General features: G+C 42.3%; 1 protein-coding gene across 5 annotated transcripts in view; it reads right to left on the reverse strand.

Annotated features, from left to right (window-relative positions):
• MYO5A (myosin VA) overlaps positions 1-24541 on the reverse strand; it is a 117961-nt gene that overhangs the window by 9999 nt on the left and 83421 nt on the right. For 2 of the 5 annotated variants that reach the window (XM_080980223.1, XM_080980222.1), the window contains exons 23-36: positions 23854-23947; positions 22632-22780; positions 21769-21882; positions 17633-17776; positions 16156-16209; positions 15650-15877; positions 12363-12463; positions 11267-11347; positions 8884-9082; positions 6812-6886; positions 5299-5392; positions 930-1076; positions 386-540; positions 93-182 (exon numbers count right to left, since the gene is read on the reverse strand). In XM_080980223.1, the coding sequence (XP_080836349.1) occupies positions 93-182; positions 386-540; positions 930-1076; positions 5299-5392; positions 6812-6886; positions 8884-9082; positions 11267-11347; positions 12363-12463; positions 15650-15877; positions 16156-16209; positions 17633-17776; positions 21769-21882; positions 22632-22780; positions 23854-23947 (1725 nt within the window). The remainder of the gene's footprint in view (positions 1-92; positions 183-385; positions 541-929; positions 1077-5298; positions 5393-6811; positions 6887-8883; positions 9083-11266; positions 11348-12362; positions 12464-15649; positions 15878-16155; positions 16210-17632; positions 17777-21768; positions 21883-22631; positions 22781-23853; positions 23948-24541) is intronic. The other 3 variants (XM_080980225.1, XM_080980224.1, XM_080980226.1) reach the window with 3 other exon arrangements.

The following is a 24541-nucleotide window of genomic DNA, read 5'->3' on the forward strand; positions in this document are numbered from 1 at the left end:
TTCATCTTGAACAGGCAGATCTAATGCCTTCAACCCATTTTGTACATGCAAAGTCAAAAGTAAAAGTGAAAAACATAAATGGCAAGACTTGCCTCTTCACCACTGTACTGCTTCAAGCAGTGCAAAAATCGGCATGTGTTAGACAGCCAGAAGGAAACGGTTTCAAAGTCATCACCTCTTTTCTGAAAACAAATGAAGAAATAAATACAGCGTGCATGAAAAGACAATTAGAAGAAAACATGGTCACAGTTAACTGCTTTAATTGCTATGTTTATAAAGTATGGAAACAAAACTGCCATTTTTTCCCCTTGTCCCCATATCGTTTGCTGTGCAACACTAAGTGTTAATTCTCCACACTGACATTGTCATTAAATAATAAACGTACCTTCAAGATTTTTTTGATGCCATTAATAGTCGAAGTTAGCAAGGACCTCACTTTTTGGTCATCATTAAGATAGTCAGCATGGCGGACACACATGAACAAAATGTATGCTGGCAATCCTGGGATCAGGTTGACTGCCACACCTCGTGGCTTCAGATCTGAATAAGAAAACAAAAGTATGCACACGTAAATTCATAGACAGCTTTGCTGTGTTTTATATGGCCTGGTAAAACTGCAGATCTCCAATTTACCAGAACTGTTCTGGGACCAGTTAGTACTAATACTTTTTATTTGATTTCAAAGTTATGTTTCCTCTTCCAATTTTCTGTCAAAAATTATCTGTGCCCGGAACAGAACAGAATAATGTGAAGTTACAAAAGGAAACAAGGAGATACGTAATGCAACTGATATGAAGAGCTGAACTTTCTTGGTGAATGGGGATTGTTTCCTTTTCTCCAACGTTAGATAAACTGGACCAGTTTCAAGAAACACTCCACATTCATAGGCAAAAAGACTGGTTCATTTTATAAACAGAAAGGATTCTTACCTAAAATCAGGTTCTTGACAAGCTTTGGCTCATCTTCCTTTTTATACTCTAACATCCCCTGGAAGTCCTTTTCTTTCCTTGGAATATTGACAGGATGGATTGGCTCATCAATTATTTGTCCAGGTGAAATGTTATCCATCTGGCCCACTACATCAAGAAATGGATATTTATTTAGCTATTTGTCACAGAACCCCCCAGTTTTAGACAAGAGGATTTATACTGAATTCTGGAGTATTATATGTCCATTCATTTCACAGTATGTTGGCTGTCTAGCTCATCTACAGGGTGTATTCCCAAAGGAGTAAGTGCGTACTTTTCAAATTAAGTTATTAGACTTATGATTCTTTCTACAGTTATGGGACATTAGATCTTTCAGGCTGCATTGCACATCCAAAAGGACAGGATTCACAGCTGTAGTCAAGCAAATAAATCCCCCCTCTAAGGGGTCCTTCACCATGAGAATAGAAGCTTTCTCAGAATGTGTGAAGACATGCAACCCAGGATCAAAAAATGTTTGTGCTGAAGATCTTTGGACTCCCTGTACTTTTCCAAAGCTCTATTTAGGTGCACTGTAACCAGTCTGGAAGGTACATCTGTATAAAATAAGAAGTGAACCATCTACTGCAATCAGTGAAAACTAGCGAAACATATACAAATTCCAATTTGTATAGACTCCCTACTAGAAAAGAGAGTAATGCACAGGACTTTGCTCTATGTTCAGGTGGCACTTTGGACATTCAGGTAAGTTCACCTACTGCTGGTATCACAACCTTCCTCCTCTTGGCAAACTATTGTTGGTTATCCTATAAGCACTTCTGTGACTTCTTTCTCTTCCCTTTCTGGCCTCTGCTTCCTTTAAAGCACATACAAGGCAAGGGAGCGCCACAGCTCACTTCTAACAAGCTACAGGTGCCCCCACCCCTCACAGAAGTAAGATACTAAATACAGACTGAAAGCAACAACTCTTGGGCAATCTCCTTTTCTCGTGTCATGTGCATACAACCAGGAAGGGGACAACCAGAGTGTTTACAGTCTACATAAAATATGTGTTTATGCCTTAAAAAGTTGGAACAGTAAAAAGGGTGAGATCTTACTAGGGATAAAGGAGCAAAAGGAGGTTTTTATATACTCTAAAGCTACAACACTTACTTGGGAGTAAACACTACTAAAATCAATGGGACACTTCTGAGAAGGCATGAATAGGATTGGGCTGTACGTCTGTTAGACTCCGTTTAAGGAAATACTGAAAACCAGGAGTTCCTTTTCCAAAATGTATGCTAAAAAGAATGCCCTCAGCAAACTGCCCCCAAGCAAAATCTGGCATGCTGAACAACTAGAAACTTTCCTCCATCTTTCATTCTTGTGTCAATCCACAGCATAATGACAAAACCATTAGAAAACTGCCCAAGGCGGTCCACATCACCCCAGTACATCACAGTGCTGTGCGGTTTTAAATTTTTCAACATCTTGCCCTCATACCTGGATCCATTTCAACATGCAGTGCTAAGCCGAGCACTACAAAGCAAACATGTGGGTTCAAAAAACAAAGCTTGGTTGGGAGTGAGACAAACTACGAGCCCAGGTTCAGGTATTAACACTTAAGCCAAACCATGGATTAGCTCTGGGTGGAACAGCACCAGCAGAACCAAGGAAGGAGCACAGCAGCTGGGATCTTCACTCCAGGAAGCTGTACATTTCCTCGTTCACACTAAGCCATGGCTTGGCTTATTGTTACATGAGAACGGGGCTGTACGCTGTGCAATTCAGGAAGTGAACATCTAAAACACACTGATCGGTGCCTATTCTTCAGATAGATAGATTATGGTCATAGACCAATACAAGTTTGTACACACAGGATAGTTAAAACAGTAAGAACAAAACATAAGAAGAAAACACAAGATTAAGACAGGAGCCAACAGAAAATGTACTTTACCATCTGCTTCCTAATATGCATTGAGGCAGAAAAAGATTAGCTACCTATTCAGTACCATAAGAAGTCATCACTTGTTTGATATCAGAATCTGAGTGAGTCTCCCAGAGTTCTTAAAAAATGGACTATGCTTCAAGACTATATTTAATATGGCAAAGGGAAGGCAAGAATTAGAACTTAGCCACTCCCTACTAACCCTTAACCAAGTGAAAGGTCTCAATGTAATCTGTAGGCGAGCAGCTTTTTTTCTTCTTAAGGTGTTCTTCCTGCAGACAATGCTTAGTAAACACAGAAGTCTCTGATTTCTCGATGTTACCTCCTTGAAAGGCAAAGTACAACCGAGAGAGGGAGGAGGGAGGGGCTCTGAAGCAAGCAGGGAGCTGTTTTCACCAAGGTAAAGAGCTATTTTACCTTGACCAGTAAATATTCTACCTGGCAGACAATGACTTATTGGTCAAAGTCTTCCGCCAAAATGACTAAGCTGGGAAGTCATGATTTCCTCTTGCACAGGCATTTATAAGGCAATCATTACCAAGGCTAAAGGTACAGTCATGCCCATTAGCATTTTAATTCCATGATGCATTGAGAGCATTATTGATGCATTTATTTCATCTATAAAAGTGTATGAGTAAACTGAAAACTGCACACAAACCTACAAGGGAAAGTAGCAAATGAGCAAGAATTCAGTATGTTCCTTGAAGAGAAGGCCTTGTTCACTTGGAATCAGTTTGATATCAATCTACTGTGCTACTGTTTCAATGTACCCTCACTTCTAAATACAGTATGTTTCAGGGGAGAAAGTCAACTTGACCTTGAATACTTGTGAATACAAGATGCTTATCCTGCAAGTTTTTGTTTTTGTCTCTCTCATTCACACACGTGTATTTTCAAATTGCCTTCCAAATGATTCCTCCTGCAAATTGAGAAATACTTTTACCTTCTGCTCGACATTGTCTTTTTTACCATTGTTGATGATGATGTTCAAATGGGAAACTAATAACTGAACCATAAATCCAAAGGTTTAGTTATTTAAAATGGCATCCTGGGGAAGGCTTCTATCCATAGCTAATATTCCTGTGCCAGACTTCTTAGATGGTGAACAGCTGTGCTGGTGGAGGAACTTAGAGCTGCTGTAGTGAAGGCAGAAAGGGCCCCTTGGACAGATTGCTTTTCTACTAATTTCCACATGTAAAAGCTTCTAAGGACAGTGTTCCTCTTCTGCAGAAGGGCTTCTGCCAGTGCCAGTACCACAGGAGCAAGAGGCAAGAGCAGAGCAATACTAATCCCACTGAGGGAGCAGCAGAACAGAGCAGTGGGTCCACGGCCACATCTTGTGATGTCAACTCTAGGGCTAGCATAGCTGAGAGACCCAAGATCAAAGCCAATGGTGGATTCCCAGGATCTGGATTAAGTGGGTCCAAAGCCAATGGCAAGATCAACTCCTTCTTTTGGCTCCTTCCACTTCCTACAATCAGTGGGAAAACCACTGGAAGGTGGTGGAGAGGAGACCATGCACCATCCTAACAACCCTTCCCCACCATTAAGATCTAAGTGGTGCTAGGATTGTACTCTAACCTCCCAGTTCTCCTGGTGCAAGTGGTAGCTCTCCTGATTGCAGTTCTAAAGGTGAAATCCATGCATCGACTCAGGGATTCCAGCTCCATTGCCACTGTGGCCTCTTAATTTGCTACCCTTGGAAATTCCCTCCTGTTACATAGTAGGAAGGCGCCATCTCTGTTGTCTTTTTGGCACCTCCCTCTTTCAACAAACCTTCTAAGTGGATATATTTATCCTGGTCTGCATCCATATCACGGCTGCTTTTAACTGTGGGTTTGTTTTTAAATGTTTCTATTATTTTCATATGTTTAATTGTTATCTCACTTGTTTTAAGGCTGTAGATGTTTCATTTCTTATATAATTATGTATTTTATTGCCGTAACCCACTCTGGGACTTTGTGCTAAAAGGTGGGTAAGAGTCCAAACAAACAAACAAAGTCTTTTCTGAGATGGCCATCGTAGGGAGGGAGGGGGGTGGAATCCATAAGCAAAAAATATTACTATAGATTCTGAGGCACCACATTCTCATATTTCAAAAGAAATGAGAGTCTTCTTATTAGCCAGCTGTTCTTGTTTGAAGTACTTGCTCTTGGCAAAAGTCAAAAACTCCCCTTTATTAAACCGAGAATGAAATGAATTTCAACTCACAACCCATTTGCACTCAGATCCCAAGATAATCCATACCTTTCCTTAGCATAGTCACATTAATTACTATTTCGGGATACTATCATATGCATATACACACAAGTTCAACATTTTTCTAGTTATTGTATCTACTTGTCAACAGCTGGAGACTTATTGCCTCTTTCATATAGTAAAACAGGTCAACATTTGCGCCGCCAGACAAGGGAGAAAAAGTTTGACAACACACAGATACCGTACCTTCGAGTTCATCAATCTTTTTTGCATAGACTTTAAGCTGCTTTTTCAGTTTGCGAACAATCTTGTCCTGTTTTTCAAGCTGCTCCATTAAATCCTAAGCAATAAAAGTTGAGAGGGAAGGATTAGGTACTTAAAAGTGCTGTCTATAACGACAGACAGAGCAGAACCAGTACTGTTAGTGCTACAAGAGGAGCTGAGCACAGCTGAAAGGCGATGCTGCCATCTGGCTGAAGTTTGCAAGCCTGCACGCTGCCTAGAACATAAGCAAGACAATTATATAAAGTATGTTGAAACATGTGCAGCATGACAGACACAGAATTCTTCTGCAGGCACATTTTACGGATATCAACATACAGTGGGATCTCGGTTTAAGAACAGCCCTGTTTACAAACTATTCATTATACGAACTCCGCAAAACTGGAAGTAGTGTTCTGGTTAGCGAACTTTACCTTGGTCTACGAACGGAAGCCGAATGATAGAAGGGCACCAGCAGCGTGAGGCCTCATTAGGAAAAGTGCGCCTCCGTTTAAGAAGGGCTTTGGTTTAAGAAGGGACTTCCGGAACGGATTAAGTTCGTAAACCGAGGTACCACTGTATCTACAGCCAATTTTCTAAGTTCTTTGTGAGAAGCCATGACAAGTGGCATTAATGTGATTTGAACATATGCCATGCATGTGACCTGGGACTCCCATCTCCCAGCCACTATGGCCAAAGGTCAGGGATGATGTAAGTTAGCCTCCACAGAAGGCCATAGGTTTTCCAACTCTGTTCTATTGGCATGTCTATTTTAGGCTTGTGGAGATTCCACAACCACTTATTACTTTTCAGACATACAGAGGAGACTTGATGAAAGAGTGGGAAGTCTGGAGCCCCCTCCCACTCTGGGCAGAACCAAAGGAGGGGGGGGACCCCCAACAACATTTGAACCAATTTTTGCAAAGTTGGGAGACTGAAGTATATCATTCTTCAAACTACATTTTAGTGCCACCCTCTACTAATGATTTAGAATTACAAATATTATTGCATAGCCTCCCCAACAATTCCCCCAATGTTTTTGGTACCACTAGATATCCATTTTAATATTGAGGGATGCCATCTAAATCAGGCATAGGCAAACTCGGCCCTCCAGATGTTTTGAGACTACAATTCCCATCATCCCTGACCACTGGTCCTGCTAGCTAGGGATGAAAGGAGTTGTACCCAAAACATCTGGAGGGCCGAGTTTGCCTTCGCCTGATCTAAATGCTTATCTAAGAGCAAATCTGGAATCTCTTTTTCAGAAGGCAAAGTACACAGCTAAGAGAGTCTGCTTCAGTCATGCTGCTATGTTCATATTAGTAACAAAGACGCTGACACAAATGACACAACAGAAAGCTCTTGGGAGAGGAACGACATTGATGAAGTTTTCTGAAAAGGATTTCCTTCAACAGTGGACAAGGCAGCCAGCTCTTTAGTTAGTGCTCCAGAGTAGCAAACAAAGAAAGAGAGTTGGCACAATGTACACAGTACATACAATCATCCGTTTGTAAAATGAAATCCGGTACGACTGATACTTCATGGGATCATCTGCATATAACTCCTCACAATACTGAAAAAACAGGTATAAAGTATAGGTTCTTCCCATTCTTTAAAGGCGCTAGCATGTCAATAAACTTCAGAAGAAAAGGCAAGTTCAGCTACATTGATTTTGAGACAGACTTAGGCTATTAAAACAGCGTCAATCTCCCTACAGACCAGGATGCAAAAGTCACAGCCTTTAAGATGCACACAACAGAGTGGAGGGAAGTTTTATGGTCCATTTATTACTATAAAAACCCCTGAAAAATATGGCTTTAAAAATATATACCTCACAAGCAGGCGGAAAATAAAAATGCCTCAACAACATTCAGTGATTACTACCCTCAGAATGGGTACTGTCAGGAATATTTAAACCCAGATGGGTCATGGTGGTCAATTCTCGTGTCATACCATAGAAAAAGATGAAAAGGAAAATGGGGACTCTTCTGAAAAAAATGAAGGCTGGAAGGCCTAATCACCCTTCTAAGTGGTTTACACATTTGGGGCAACATCAGAAACTGTGTGCTTCTATTCAAATGCCGGAGCTACGAGCTGTTTAGTATTTATCTGATTGCCTTGGATTGTCCTCAGAAGGATGGACAGTTATATAAACTGTCTTAGTCGTTCCTTTGAAAATCAATAAAAGTGTGTTTTTTAAAAAGTTTCTTTCAACTGGTACATTAAAGAATGTAGCCCTTGCAGCATGGCATTGGCATGTACAACTGCAATTAAGCTGTCTAAGAAGTTAGGCTATATGATAAACAATGCTACAGACAACGGCAGAGTTTGAAGAATGATAATGAATACTGGTTATTATGGGGTTACTCTTCATGAAGCACCAGCAGGAAAACGTGATGTTGTGGAAATGCAAGAATGCCAGTACTCTAAAGCTAGATATGGGAAGCTTGCTGAGGAAGAGAATTGTCTCCAGAGGAGAACACAACACACCTACCATAGCTTGGCATTGGGTCTCTATGGAGGAGGGACAAGCACTGGGCCAGCTGGAGTTCTTGACTGAATGGACTAATCTCCTGCTAAAATACTGGCCAAAGTTGGGCTTTCCAAACCCTGAAAACACACCTCCTCCCCAAGTTCCTAAAATAAATGAAGTAGCAGCAACGGAAGGTGCAAGCCTACAAGACGGAACTTGAAAAAGGCTTGATGTTTTTTGTGCAGCTGGCTGCCTCACTAAGATTATTTAGCTATTCTGCAGAAGTACTGCAATAGCTTCAGGACTAACCAGTAGCATCTGGATGACAGTGATCAAAGGGACCTTCCTTTTATAACTTTGTAAGCGCTGTGGGTTAAACCACAGAGCCTAGGACCTGCCGATCAGAAGGTCAGCAGTTTGAATCCCCACGACGGGGTGAGCTCCCGTTGCTCGGTCCCTGCTCCTGCCAACCTAGCAGTTCGAAAGCACGTCAAAGTGCAAGTAGATCAATAGGTACCGCTCCGACGGGAAGGTAAACGGCGTTTCCGTGCACTGCTCTGGTTCGCCAGAAGTGGCTTAGTCATGCTGGCCACATGACCCGGAAGCTGTACGCTGGCTCCCTCGGCCAATAAAGCGAGATGAGTGCCACAACCCCAGAGTCGGCCACGACTGGACCTAATGGTCAGGGGTCCCGTTACCTTTAAGCATGTGTTGCACTCAAGAAAATTGGGAATCTGGAATGTTGCCCCCCTCCAACCCGCTCAATAGTCTAAAAATGCCCCTAGGCAGGGCCGGGGAACCTGTGGCCCTCTATTAGACATCCTGTCTGAGACTGATGAGAACTGGAATCCCTCATCTTCTCCCTGCCTTAAGACTTCCAAAAGCAGAGAGAATCTCATCAAGTTTTATTCACCATCCTTGGAAGAACATAAGTAAGTCGCCAAAGCAAGAAAAGCCACTTCCTCCCTCCTTCTGAAGACCCGAAGAATCAAGACATTGAATCTTGCTTTGGAGGCAGTCGCTGTCTTCAAAACCTATTGCACACATGCTTGCAATGACTTCTCAACACACACACAGTTTATTAAGATTTGACTTACTAGGTTTTCATTAGTCAAGCGGGTGATCTCATGTTGTAGGCTAGCTTCTATACGGGCTTCTGGGGGCAGCTGCAGGTTCTGCGCTAACAACTGCTGCTGGCGATTGTTCTCCTCCTTCAAACTCTGAATCTCTCCACGGAGGGCTTCCAGTTCATTGTCATGGCTCCTCTTCTGAGACTGCAGTTGAGATTCCAGTAGCCTACAAAGCCACAGAAAAACAAAGGGCATTTGGGGGAGGCAGAGAGAAAAGGGGGAGATGAGGAGGAAGAAGGAAAACACTTTTTTAGAATCTGTGTTGAAGATGGTCACCAAAGGTCTAAATACTGTCATCAAAGCTCAAGTGTACATATCGCTGCCCAGCCCATTTATATGGAGAAAGAAAGAAAACCAGAGAGTACTCTTTAAACCCATTTAGGTGATTTGGACCAAAATCCCATTTGCCTAATAATGAGATGTATAGCAAAATTAAAATTGACTTGGGTTTATAATGCCTTGGCTTCATATTTGTTTAAAGGATCTCTATTATACATAATTACAAAGCCTGTACCATTTCAGGCAAGAGATTTTTGGGCACCATTTGCAAGGGCAATAACATTTAGTTTAACATTATATTTTACCACCTCTGGGAGAGGGGTGGAGAGGCATTTGGATTTTCTGCCTCGGGCATGCAGTATCTTGGGCTGTCTCTGGTTCCTATGATTTAAGGTTTTGTTAATCAATCCATAAACGCCCTTGCAACCTCAAAAATACATACCAATCATGGTGTATTTAAGTGAAGGCACATAACAAGGCCATAAAGGAGGAAGTCTTATTTATGCTGCTCAGAAAGAAGCTGAAGTATCCCACCCAAAAAACTAAAAGAATTTAGTAAAGGTATTGCTAGAGGGATACGGATGGAAGCAATAAAGTATCATGCTGACTGTGCTGCTGATTCACTGTGTGGGCTTGGGAATGCAAACAAATAATTCATTTGCTGCTTGTGAATTATAGGAGGGAAGGAACAGAGGAAATGAATGGGGGGCGCTGGAGTACTGAGATTAATGCTAAAATTGCATCTTCTACAAATGAGCACATACCTCAAGCTGAGCGGCTCCATCAGACACACTTTCAGAGTTTAAATAGACCTAAGCAGACCAGCTAACAGCTACATTGACCAAGCACATAAAAGGTAAATATGAATAATTTACCTTTCATTTCTCTGCCCCTTGCTCTAGAACCTTTCGCTTCTAGAACACGGACAAAAGAAGCAAAAGCTACAGAGCCACCTCTTCCCTCGCTTACTCTGCAGCATGGTAACTACTCGCAAGTTAGCGTCTAGCAGACTTACAAACACAGTAGTTAATGTTTAGTGTTTTGTTAGCACAAGAAAAGAAAAGACACTGGTTAAAATAGCATTTGTAATAAAAAACGAAAAAACCTATGTTGGTTAACTTGTTTGGTAAAAGTATACAATGAACTACTCTTGTCATTTAAATGCTAAAGTAACTAAATTCAGAGCAAACTGAGAAGTGGGTGCTAAAGGAAGGTTTTTTAAAAAGCAAGATGCCTTTCAAAGAGTGGGTGCACCTGTCAGTCATGCACACTTGATGTCATTAGAGCTTTTAAAAATGGCTGTTTTCTTTATTTAGTATCTGCTAGTGTCTCCCTTATTCACCATGAGTTAGAACAGGCAAATAACATATACAGAATGCCTTTAATTTTTATGTGTTTCGCTCTGCCTATTTCAAACCATGGTAACCATTTTGTGCTGAACTATTCGTCATTTGTTGGGGGGGGGCGTTAACAGCGTATGTAATAATATGGCTTGTAGACATTTTTAACAGGCTCCAGGATTTGGGGGGCTCTCTGAGAGCTGGGTTCTCGTCCTTTAGCCACCATGTTTCCACATAAGAAAACAAAAATCAGCAGGAAGCAGATGGATGGCCAACAGTGGCTCCTCCTCCTCCTCTTTTCCTTGCCGTCACAGGGAGAGCGTGGATGAGCTGAGTTCATTGGCTAATGAGAATCAGCTACCATCACTACAAGCCCTCTCCTGCTATATGCAAAAGTCCTATGTCTTATTATTTGTAGCTCAGACACATCTGCATCTTTATTTTTATGATTCAGAACTTCCACCGCAGCAAATCTGGGATATAACTGGTCAATAGTGAGCCTCTACCAGATTGTGGGGCCCAGCTAACGCCCCACCATGCCACTTGCCAATGCTGAGACTGATTTGAAGTGCCAGCCTTGGAGGGTTCCATTCTTCCCTTGTTTTAATAAAACTCATTTGGATTCAGTCTTGTTAAATGACGATAAGAAACAGCATTGCAAAAGCAGGTCCACAGCATATTAGTAACACGAGAGAGAACGCAAGGAGGTCCGTCCTGAGAAGTTTTATAACCTGTTGGCTCGTTTTAGCCCTTCATATACCAGCCACAGCTCTCCGTCCTCATTCAGCATATGATAGTCCTGAAGAGATGATCTTCCAAGCAAATTGTTTTGTTTTGTTTTTAAATGCAAAAAACACAAAAAGGGATACATGATGGTGATGGTGTAGCATGCTAATTAAAAGGACAACGTAAGCTGAGTAAGTGTTATTAAAAAGGGGAAACCTTCATCTCCACAACTGCAATTCTAAACTTTTCAGCGGTGCAACCCTATGCATGTTTGCTCGGAAGCAAGCCCCACTAAGTTCTGTGGGGCTTATGCCTACATTAAATGTGCATAAGATTGTAGTCTAACAGTGCAATTCTATACATGAGTACACAGAAGTCAGTCCCAGTGGGTTCATTTTTTAAATGTTTTATTATTCTTTCTTTAATCATTTCATCTTCAAGCTCCTAATAGATTCCAAATATTGAAATCACATAAAAGTAAATGTATGACAAAAATATGCCTAAATATAAAGATATAGATAACAAATATTTCCCAGCTATTCCAAGCTCTTTTCTTATATATTTCACAACTGGCCTGCAATTATTTAATCTTTCTTTATACTCCCCATATGTTCATAACTTTATTGTCAGCTTCAAAGTCAACTGCTTCCATAGATTCCTAACTAAACTCTTTCTTGTTAGGCTTATTAGCAACCTTTTGAACTTTCACAATCACGATTCTGGCTGACATTAGCATATATGGAACTTGTGGTTGAATGCTCCTCTGATTATTCACATAATTCAAGAGGTGCACACGATAGCACCCCAGTGAGTTCTATAGAGCTTGCACCTGTGTATAGAACTGCAGCCTAAGTTAATGGAAGTATATGTGACAACTTGCCTGAGAAAATTAAGTTAGCAGGATATATTCAGATAAGATAGCATTGTTCCAAATTCCTTAAACCAGAAAAAACAACTTCTACTCTGCTAATGCAAATTAGAACCACTGCACAAGTAGCACCAAGCAGTTAATTATTATTATTATTGATATTCTGTTTTGTTTACAGCCAAGGGAAGAAGCAAACTGTACAAAATAGATGCACAATGTAAATGCACACATACCTGTTTGTCTCTTTCAGACCAATATACGCCTGGGCTATCTCTCCTTTGTCCTTCATCTTCTGTACATCCTCTAAAAGGATTGTGGAGTCTGTCATGGTGTTCTGGAAAGAATTAACAGAAAGCAGTTGCACAAAATAGATTACCTGAAGAGTCTTAAAAAAAAAAAATAATTAAGATTTTCTTGGTTTCCAAAAGTACATGCCTTGTCTCTTTTTTCAGGTTGCACAGTCTTTCTTACAGGTCAGTTACATTAGTTGCGAGACATTATAAGTACAGTATAAGGTTGGGGAAGAAGGGATGGGTGAGGCTTCTATTCTTTTTGTATAGTGTGGATGTGGAGTTTTGTGTCAGCATCAACTGAGCAGGTTCTCTTTCTATTCGTTTATTACATTTCCTTGGTAGTCTTTCTTTTTAAAGAGTTTTTTGTGGGAAGGTTGTGTGTGGCCTAAACACATACTGGTGTTCTTCATGCCATACATAGTTAAAACTGGTGGAATTTTCTGCCACAGGATGTAGCAATGGCTGCCAACTTGGGACATATTCAGAAGGCAATTAGGCAAGGTCATGCGGCTATCAATGGCTGCTAAATATGATAGCTGTGTGCCACTTCCAGTAATGGAGGTGTCATGCCTCTGTATTGCAGCTGCTGGGAAACGCAAGCAAAGAGAATATCGTTGGTGCTTCTGTCCTGCTTTTAGGCTTCCTAGAGGCATCACATTGACCACCGTGAGAACAGAATGCTGAATAGTATGGGCCTTTCACCTGATCCAGCAAGAGTTTTCTTATGCTCTAACGGTTTAGTGATTATTATTTATTTTTCTCACGCCATAGAAATTCCTTGGGCTCTTTATATAGTGTGTATTGGAGTAGAACTGGTGGGTGTTGTTGTTGTTTAGTCATTTAGTCCTGTCCGACTCTTCGTGACCCCATGGACCAGAGCACCCCAGGCACTCCTGTCTTCCACTGCCTCCCGCAGTTTGGTCAAACTCATGCTGGTAGCTTCGAGAACACTGTCCAACCATCTCGTCCTCTGTCGTCCTCTTCTCCTTGTGCCCTCCATCTTTCCCAACATCAGGGTCTTTTCCAGGGAGTCTTCTCTTCTCATGAGGTGGCCAAAGTATTGGAGCCTCAGCTTCACAATCTGTCCTTCTAGTGAGCACTCAGGGCTGATTTCCTTCAGAATGGATGGTGGGTGCCAACTTCAAATTCTCATGCAGTTATGAAGCTCACCAAATGGTCTCGGGACACTCATTCTCTTTCTCCCGGCCTAACCTACCTCATAAGTTTGTTGCAGGGATAAAATGGGTATAGGGCAGACAGGCTACCTTGAGCTCCTGGAAGGAGGTGTACAGATAAAAAAAATTAAGGACTGAATAAAAGCAACAAAGCTGTTGCCCAGCCAAAATGCAAGAAATCAGGCTGATTGTGAGACCCATGAAGAAGCCTGCACCTTCTTATGGAGATCCATTTCTCAGAGATTCTTGGTCATATAAGAAGTCAAAAAATTCACTTTTATAATATGAATAATACATTTTAAAACAATATGTGTCATTTACACATATGTAAACTCTGCGATTGCTAAAGCACATCAACCAGTTACATGATGTTCAGTGAATATTCTAGCATTTAAAATAAACTGACCATTTCTTGGATGGTTGTTGCTTTTTTAATGTATTGTAATTTTGGATTTTAATGTCAATCAATCAATCTTTATTACGGTCCAGAGACCCAACAAATCGTTACAAACCAATGCACAATTCAGACAGCCTACCTCCAGGTTAAACAAGCATTTTGTTCAGACTTAAAGATAGGGATCATTGGTTCTTGCAACCACCAATAAAAACTTCACCACTGCTAATGTTCTAGCATTTGTCCGGTCTTCCAGTAGGAACCTGACATAGTGAGTCTCTGATTTTCCCGGGAAAGGTACCAGCGGAACCTTTGTTCTGATAATTTCTGGTACCCTGCCCTGAATCATTATTTTTAAAATGAAAAATGGTACATAAATGTTTTTAACAAACAAACAAGAAGAAAATCAGGTTACCTTGTCATCCTGGTAAACCATTTGCAAGCAGGGAAAGGAACAAACAAACCTAGTTACTCATATTTGTTCTCATTAAAGATCACCAGTTTCCCTTTTTATTTTCAAGTCTCCTGTATGAACTCGTGCATATACCACCAGAAGACTTGCCAGTCAGTTCCAGTATCACTTTGAAACAGACTGCTCCATTCATACAGAGTTCCACTGGCAGGTCCAAATTGCAATGAATAGATTTGCAAATTGGATCTCCCTCCTCCTGGGGAAGATAGCTCTCTCCCTCTCTCTCTCTCTCTCTCTCTCTCACACACACACACACACAAGAGAGAGAGAGAGAGAGAGAGAGAGAGAGAGAGAGAGAGAGAATCAGTAGTGTGTGAGGGGGTAACTACACACACATCCACACCTGCATGAACCTGATTTAAACAACTCTTCCTCCTCAAAAAAGAGATGATGCAAATCAAACCTACAGACATACAATCATTCACACACAGCACCATCACAACACATTACAGTGGTACCTCGGGTTACAGACGCGGCACTGCGGGTTGTGAATGTGCCTCCTGCACGGATCACGTTCGCAACCCGAGGTTCCACTGTACATCATACATGGCAGGTACACATCTTCTCTTCAACTATGTGCTGTATATCCAATTCCTGCTGTGCAAGTGGTATCTGCTAGATGGTATTAATGGAGGCTCCCAGACACTTCTCTAGGATATGTTCAACTTTCCAAACAAATCAAGCTTCTTGCCTATACTGCTGGCAAGTTATGCTGCCATTATTGGTGACAATCATATTTTAACCGCATCTATCGTTACAAAACCAGGGAAAGGGAGCCGAGGCCTTCCATGTGTTGCTGCATTGCAGCCCACATCATCCCTGACCATTGGTCATGCTGGCTTAGTTGCAGTAGGGAGTTGCAGTAGAACAACATCTGGTGGGCGCTACAGCTTCCCCACCCCCGTTATTCCACGTTATTTACATCATGTTATTTCAACAGCACTGAGGGTATTCCAACAGTGCAGGAGACTATTGTGTGATTTCCTTTCAAAGCTGGTGCACCTCACATGCAGCCAGTGGTGTTGCAGGAGATGGTGGGGTCAAATTTCCCCCTCTCCATGGCAGCATTCAGATGCACACTCAAGTCAATAATGGAATCTGCTAGGGAGAGAAAAAGCTACATTGCTTAAGCAAACTGCTCTCTCATCAAAATTCATGTTGTCCAATTTTTCTTTCCTCTACTTACCTTAGGCTGAATTGCCTCCTTCTGACTCATGAGTTGAGACCTCAGAATGAGGACTTCCTCCTTACGTACTTCCAGCTCCTCGCTGACAGAGGTCATCTGATCCAAGAGGACCCTATACGCTGGGGAACCGGGAGCAGTGACGTTAGGAGCGCTCTTTTCCATCAGGGCCTTCCTCAACTCGTTCAACTCATTCTTGAGTTTCTTATTCTCGGATTCAAGCTCTTGGCGCTGAAGCAAAGGGGGAGGAACACAAACACAGTTGCTCTCTCATTCACCAGCAATGCAAATTAGAAAGGTTTGGAGTGGGGTTTGGGGGGAAAGTCTTCACTGATCATGAGCTAGCCGCTCTTACGGTGTTCTGGTAATGATTACTGTACTATATGGCGTTTGTGAAACTTTGTGAACACACAAAATCCTCTGTAAATACTATTGTAATATGCTCTTTTAATTATGGCTATTTTAGGGTAATGTATAGGATTGGGTCACTTTAAAAAATCCAGAATTACCTTAAGTGATTCATACTCTAACTCCGCACCTCTCATCTGAGGCCTTTCTTCCTCCTGGGGAAACAAAAGACAGAGATAAAGTTTTATCCTTTAGCCAGAACTAGCTACATCTGCAAAACAGAAAATTAGCAGGAAGAACAGCATGATTAATTTTACAAACTTTTTGGGGAGCGTGTGTGATACAATGTTATTGGTGTATCTGATACTTATATTGCTTTTATAGTTCATAAATATTCACAGCCGAGGCAATTAAAATCACACATAATAGGATCAGGATCTGGTCTGTAGTGGAAGTCCTCCAGCTTTGAAAAAAACCCTCTCTAACAGTGCAATCCTATGCATTATATGGTCAGAACCAAGGCCTGCTAAGTTCAATAGCGCTCTACAATGGCAAAGACAATGTAAAGACAAGCCACAGTCCAATTTGCATATCCCCAAACACTACACTGTGGCTGCCACTTCATGTAGTCAAGCAAGTCCAGAAACCAACCTCAACCAGAAGACAGATGCTAAGAGTACGGGGAATGGCCTAAAGTAACCTCCCATGCTTAAAAATGCCCCCCAAATGGACAGTTTAGCTGATTAATGTAATGTAAAATTAAAGTAAGAGGAAGATTCAGGAACAAATCAATTTTTAAGGTTCACAGGAGTTACTCATGGAAGCAAAATGTCCTTAAAAACAAGGATACCCTCTGAGCCTCCAACACCAATCAATCAATCAATCAATCAATCAATCAATCAACACAATGCAGAATTAAGGAGCACACAACTGCTGCCTTTTGACACAATAAAGAAGAAGAAGAGTTTGGATTTGATACCCCACTTTATCACTACTCTAAGGAGTCTCAAAGCGGCTAACAATCTCCTTTTCCCTTCCTCCCCCACAACAAACTCTCTGTGAGGTGAGTGGGGCTGAGAGACTTCAAAGAAGTGTGACTGGCCCAAGGTCACCCAGCAGCTGCATGTGGAGGAGCGGGGAATCGAACCCGGTTCACTAGATTACGAGTCTACCGCTCTTAACCACTACACCACACTGGCTCTCAAAGACACCACATGGGAAAGCCAGAGAAGCACTCAGGCGTTACAGCCTGCATCTTGCCTCAGGTATGTCCCTCTTGCATTCTGACAAGCATAGCTCTTCAGCCTTTTTACCAGGACACCATTGCTGGAATAAGGCCCCAAATTTCACCAGTATTTAGGGATAGCTTTGGCCACCTCATGAGAAGAGAAGACTCCCTGGAAAAGACCCTGATGTTGGGAAAGATGGAGGGCGCAAGGAGAAGGGGACGACAGAGGACGAGATGGTTGGACAGTGTTCTCGAAGCTACCAGCATGAGTTTGACCAAACTGTGGGAGGCAGTGGAAGACAGGAGTGCCTGGCGTGCTCTGGTCCATGGGGTCACGAAGAGTCGGACACGACTAAACGACTAAACAACAACAAATATTATAAACAAAGCCAAACCATTTTGGTCTTTACCTTGACCTTGGTTCGGAGCGCTTGTTCCTCTTTCTTGTCCAGCTCATCCTGCAAGGATTGCTTTTCCTGCTCCAGCTCTGTAACCCGTTTTTGTAATTTAAGGAATAGAGACATGTCCAGAGGTGCTTTCTTCTCGCTTGGCTCCTGATTCAAGGGAAATCGTGGGCAAGTCAGAATGTTTCCAACTTACAAAAAGGGATATTTTTTTTGGGGGGGGGGGGGGACAGTCTGCACATTAGCTATCATCCTGAGGAGAAAGCTGGAAAGCTGATGGTTCCTTCGTAACAAAAGCATAAAGTGTGGGGCATGGTTCTTTCACCTGGCATGAAGAGTTTCTCCAACAGCATCAGCTGTTGCCACGGACAAGGAATCGGTAGGGAAATGGTCCATGCAAAATGGAGGAACCACACCACATGAAGGCAACGCCATGGGGATGCTTTTCCAAGCTGGTTCCGACTGAGCATGTTAACATGCAGACTGTCTCTTAGAAGCAGGGGTGGGAGGGAAGCAATGACTAGAGGTATATAAAGGTTACTTGATTAGGAGAGCTATTTACTGGCATCCAGAATTTTCCCAGTGTTATTTTTGAAATCACAACTTTAAAAAGTCATTTTGATAAATAAATCTAATATAAAAAAGCATCTATCCTAAAGCCTTAAAGGCAGAAAACTAGTAACTAACTAGAAGGTTTAAGGTCTATGACCAATCATACCTTTCCTTCTTATTTGTTTGAAAGGGGAGGGGAGGAGGGAAAAAAGAGTAGGTTTGCAGTTAGTTTCAAAGAGAATAAGAAGCACAGTAAGTTTCTGTAACGAAAGAGCAGTGAGATAAACACCATTGCTTAAAAACCTGGATCTACTATTAGATAACCTAGCACGGTGAAATGTGAAAGCAATTGGAATTATTTCCGTATACCCAGAAATGCATGACTTGGTTGGATATTCAAAGACAGCATGTGCTCATCTCTGCATTTGTGTGTGGCCTATCAAAAACACAAAGGAGTGGTCATATAACCAATTGCTTTCATACCCTAGTGATATCAGTTAATTAGAAGACACAACAGCCCATTGCACACTACTCAACACATGGCAGACCACCTAGGATATGAAATATACTTCATGTTGAAGGGGAAACTATGGCACAGAGGACTGGTCTCCACACAAATTTAAACAGTCCTCAATGTATTTTTTTCAGTATGATACAGTATGTCTTCTCAAGTTTGAAGAAAATGGAGAAAAGCTTAAGGTTCACTTTCCCTACAGGAACTGTGCAACTCCCTCCCTTTGGCCACCCCCGTGCAAATTTAAAAAGTGGGGTATAAATATGCCCTATTCCTCCTCCTAGTGCCCTGTTCCTCAGCTAGCCTTTTTCCAGCTAGCATCCAAAGAACAATGGTTGGGGAGCACAGAAGGGTTCACCCCTACCTTGGGAAGCTACAAAGTTCAGGGGGAAAGAAAATAAACAAGAAAAACAGAACAAATCAGCATCCCTCTTGGTCTTTAGGCATCAGCTATAGCTTAAGGGACCCCTGACCATTAGGTCCAGTCGCGGACGACTCTGGGGTTGCGGCGCTCATCCTGCTTTATTGGCCAAGGGAGCCAGCATACAGCTTCTGGGTCATGTGGCCAGCATGACTAAGCCGCTTCTGGCAAACCAGAGCACCACACGGAAACTCCGTTTACCTTCCCGCCGGAGTGGTACCTATTTATCTACTTGCACTTTGATATGCTTTCAAACTGCTAGGTTGGCAGAAGCAGGGACCAAGCAACGGGAGCTCACCCCGTCACGGGGATTCGAACTGCCGACCTTCTGATCAGCAAGCCCTAGGCTCTGTGGTTTAACCCACAGTGCCACCCGCGTCCCTCCAGCTATAGCTTATTATCTAGCAAAATACTTCCACACAGCTGTCAATGGTAGAGCACATGCTGTCCATGGCAAAAGTGCCAGGTTCAATTCCTGACATTTTTGTGCAAAGAGATCAAGTAGCAGGTATTTGGAAAAGCCTGTTCCTGGGAGGCTAGAGCATCACTGCCACAGTCACTTTTCCTCAGCCTGCAGTCCTCCAATTGATTTGGACTACAACTCTCATCAGCCACAGTTTGCATGGCTAATGGCCAAGGATTACATGAGTTGTAGTCCCAAATATCAGGAGAGCACCGGGCTGAGGAAGTCAACAGTACCAGGCATCTTTCTATGTACTGACTAGAGCCCTAGCTATATAGTGCAACAGGCTGAGAAATGGGGATGGCTGAGAAGTTATTTGTTGTTACTATGAAGCTGTGCACAGCACACTCATAAGAGAGGAGTGAAAAACTCAGCTGCCCTCTTTCCTAGTGGGTGCTCTCAGAGTCACCACCGCTAACCCAAACAGAAGAACAGCATGGAAGTAGGGAAGGCAGCTTGCATTTCAAAGACACAACAGGTTCTTCACAGCACCTTTGTATCAGTTTCCCCCAGGTGTATGAGAACAGGTTGAACCAATAACACCAATCACAAAGCTGCCTATTGGATGGAAGCGAGTTCTGCTGAGTTGTGAGAGTGCTTGTTGTCTGGACCATACCTAGTACCTAAGCTGACAAAGCAGGCAAGACGCGTTCTGGACCAATTAATTGCCTTAAAAACTTTGCCCACTTTCAAGTGATTGTGTTCTCAAGCGCCATGATTAGAGGGAAAGGAAAGAAAATCTTCCTGTGTGTCTTGTCAGGTGGTTATCTAGCCAGGTAGCGCTTCTTCAGGAAGAGAGGGGACAATAGGGGCTTATGCCAATCAGAAAGCGAAATCTTATCCCAAGAAATGGCTGGAGGAGCATCTCCTTCAAGAACCAACGCAGCAAGTTTGCGCTTCTACGAAGCAAGTATTTGGTTCCCTTTTCTCGTTTTAAAACCCATATGCAGCAAATAATAAATAAGACAAAACAGCTTATGAATTCCACCACCATAAAACATATAATGCATCCATAAGCATCCAATATTTTTCATTTAGTGCTATATAACCATTATCAAGCAGCTGCAGCAACATTTGAATTATTCATAACTGATACTCATTTCCTAAGGCAGTAACATAGCTGAGTAATCATTCTGGAAATATCCCAAATCTTCTAGTACTTAAAATGCAGAGCAAGCTGCCATTAAAAATGTGCCCTTCAAAAATGGTTCTCTCCCTCCCTTCCTATCACCAAGATGACAATTCCTCTAAACTGGAAAACTACCTTACAAGTTACAATATTTGATCCCAGTAAATTTCAAGGGCTCACCCATATTGTGATGTCAAGACACCTATCTGAACATAATGCCCAAACAACATGCTAGTTCAATGTTTTGCAAAGCTTTAAACCACTAATTGGTTCAAGTTGCAATGCTCTGTTGCCTGCTTTGTTGGCTTATTTATTTCTTGAATTCTCAGAGTGGTAAATTTGGGGTAGCAGGTGGGGTCCAGACCCACCAGAATTTTCAGAAATTCTAAGTCCATAAAACACAAGTTTCCTGATACCAGTATAAAATAACCCTGAAGTAGCATTTCCTTACAGAAGTAATTTTCATAAAATGTTCCTAGGAACCCTGGAGTTCTGAAACTATTTGAAGTTATTAAGTATGACATTGTTGGACTTGCATGTGGTTGAAAGCTGCTGACTACCTGCAGCTGCAAGTTTTCCTTCCTACCCCATCTTCTAATTCTGACTAGCAAAAGGCTACTCATGCGAAGCAGATATGGGTAACTGTATATTAGGGGTTGCCAATATGGCACCCTTCCGGTGCTGTTGGACTACAACTTCCATCACCCCTGACCACTGGTCATACTTGCTATGGCTGATGGGAGTTGTAGTTCCACAGCATCTACAGGACTATCCCTGCTATATATATGCATGTTACAATTAGATTGCAAGGATGTAATCGTTAAACCCTGGCTATCAGTTGTGTGTCAAACATAGTACATGTGCACACAGTTTATCATGGAACAAGATATGCAATTTCAAAGAAATTCACTCGAGTCCACAGAAATAGCATACCCTTCCTATAAGAACAGCATAGTAAAAAACTGATATTGCAGTAGCGATTTACAATTTGAAGGGGGGGGGAATCCATGGTGGTCTCAAAGGTATAAACAGACTCTGATTCTTTTGTATTCTTTGATCTTACCTCTGTTCTCATTGGAAATTCTTCTGCCTCAGTGATCTCAGAGCTATAGGTGTATTCTGATTCATTGCTACTATGCGTGGAATCTGTTCTCTTGTGTCCAGGCTTGGAGATGCTCTGGGGGGGGGGGAGAAAAGTGGGCAGGAAAATATGATAGCTCTAGTGTTTGTCTTTTGCACTTCCAAATCCTAGAGATCTCATGCATGAGTGCTTTGTAGAAGTCAGGGACTGATTTGCCTCAGTCATGCGAAGACAAATGAAAGAGAGGGACCAAGAAAGTAGCATGGTGGTATAATAATAATAATAATAATAATAATAATAATAATAATAATAATTTTTTATTCATACCCCGCCCATCTGGCTGGGTTTCCCCAGCCACTCTGGGCGGCTTCTAACTGAATATTAAAAACAGTTTCCCTAAACAGGGAACAGTTGTCTTTTAATAGTAAAATAGTTGCTTATTGGCTTGACATCTGCTGGGAGGGCGTTCCACAGGCAGGCACCACTACTGAGAAGGCCCTCTGCCTGGTTCCCTGTAACCTCATTTCTCACAGGGAGGGAATCGCCAGAAGGCCCTCAGCTCTGGACCTCAGTGTCCGGGCTGGATGATGGGGGTGGAGACGCTCCTTCAGGCATACAGGACCGAGGCCGTTTAGGGCTTTAAAGGTCGTTTAGGGCTGATAAAGGATTGAGCAATGCCTCTGCATCTCCTACCTTTCTACTCCAAATTGCGTCCGTCCGTCCCCCTACTTTTCAGCTGTGCAGACGCAATCTGTGTTTCTAAACCCATGTCTGCTAGGGAAGATCTTGTTCAGCCTAGAAACTTTTTCAAATGAAATCTTTTCCAGGTCCTTTAAGCCACTCACCACCATAACCTTCATCTCATCCTTGAGGTCATCATATCGCTCCTCTAACCGGCTGAACTCCTGAAGCAGATTCTGATATCTCTGCCTTTCATTGTTCAAATCCAGGTCTAGCTGCTTTGTCTCCTCAGTGAACCTTTTCTCCATGACCTCTGTAAAACAAAGTATGAAATGCAAATTTACATATACAGTTGTACCTTGGATCTCAAACGCCTTGACTCCCGAACAAATTGACTCCCGAACGATCGAAACCCGGAAGTGAGTGTTCTGGTTTTCGAACAATTTTCATAAGCCGAACATCCACCACAGCTTCCAATTGGCTGCAGGACGCTCCTGCACCCGGAACAAATTCTGTTCGAGAACCAAGGTACAACTGTATTACATTTGTACAGCAAGAAACAATGCATTTTAGAGACTATGGTTGCTTCCAGAAGACCTGTTATTGAGAATTCATCCTGATTTGTTTGCAGGGAAATTAAACAATGTTAGACATTTAAAGAGAATTCATTCAAATTTGTTTGCAAGGAGGTTAGATGATACTGGATCAAACCAGTATTCAGAAATCCTACTGAACACTGGGATTCTCTCCCAGGTAAGCGGGTATAGGATTGCAGCCTAAGTAAGGAATTGTGGCCAGCTCCCAGATTTGAAACAGTATGGCTACAAAGCTCCTGTCCTTGAACCACATGAGCAGCTAGTGCATCCAGCTGTGGAATGGTCAATTCCTCAGTAAGATTTAAACAACGTCTTTAGCGTCACTACAGTTCAATATCCGAGGCTCAGAGTCCATTTAACTGCTCTCTTAAAAAAAGAAATTCTAATCCCGCAATTCAATGCTATGCAAATGAGGCAGTAAGGCTGGTTCAGGACTCACTTATGCACATTTTATCCTCCATGTGATATTGCCTCTAGCCCTGAAACAGTGCAATATCCTACTCTCAAATAATGGATGGGGGAAAGAGAGAGTCAGCCTTTCTGCATGGTGATAATTTGATGCTTACACAGCCCATTTCACTCTTTGCTTTCTCCCGGGAGTGATGATACTGAGTTCCTTGGGGTCAGTGATTCAAAGTGGAGGCCCATCATGTTACAGAGTTTTGCTTAATCGATAAAAAAGCAGAGGAGAGAAAAGGGAGAGAAGAAGGGAGTGTGTGTGTGTGTGTGTGTGTGTGTGTGTGTGCATGCAAAAACCATCAACCAAACCAAACTTCTGAACCAAGGTTACCTGTTATCTCTTTGGCCTGGTCCTGGATCCGACGGTTCAGCTCATCCTTTTCTGTTTTAAGCAGTGTGTTTTGCTCTTTTAATTCCAGTACCAACTAAAAAAAGAAAAAAATAGTATTGGGAAAGGCTCACAGCTGAAACAGAAAAAAATCCATCTTAACAAATACACTGTTTGAGTAACAAATTAAACAATTTTCCCCAGGAAATTCTAGACAAAGCTAATCAGTCAATCTGCATGGATGATACATCTACTGCTATCACAGCCTTGTCTATATACAGCATTTTCATCAAATCTGATTGGAAATCATGCTCTGCATAAGATTGAAACAGTGTTGGCTGTGCCCATTGGAACTGATGGGGTGGAAGGCTGAGAGGCCAAACATAGGTGGAGCCTGAGCCAATGACAGGCAAAATCAATTCCGAGTTTTGTTCCTATCCTCACTGAGTTCTACAAGGGCAACACTGAGACTAAGGAGGAAGCTGATAAGCAGTGGATTGGGAGTAAAGAAGAAGGCTGGCAGGTGGGGCCTGACTGAAGGCAGACCGAACCCAAAGGGTGCTCATCAATGGTTCCTCTTCATCCTGGAGAAGAGTGACTAGTGGGGTGCCCCAGGGTTCTGTCTTGGGCCCGGTCTTATTCAACATCTTTATCAACGACTTGGATGATGGACTCAAGGGCATCCTGATCA

Source organism: Podarcis pityusensis, assembly GCF_964106645.2.
Source record: "Podarcis pityusensis genome assembly, chromosome: 14".
NCBI classification, from domain to species: domain Eukaryota; kingdom Metazoa; phylum Chordata; class Lepidosauria; order Squamata; family Lacertidae; genus Podarcis; species Podarcis pityusensis.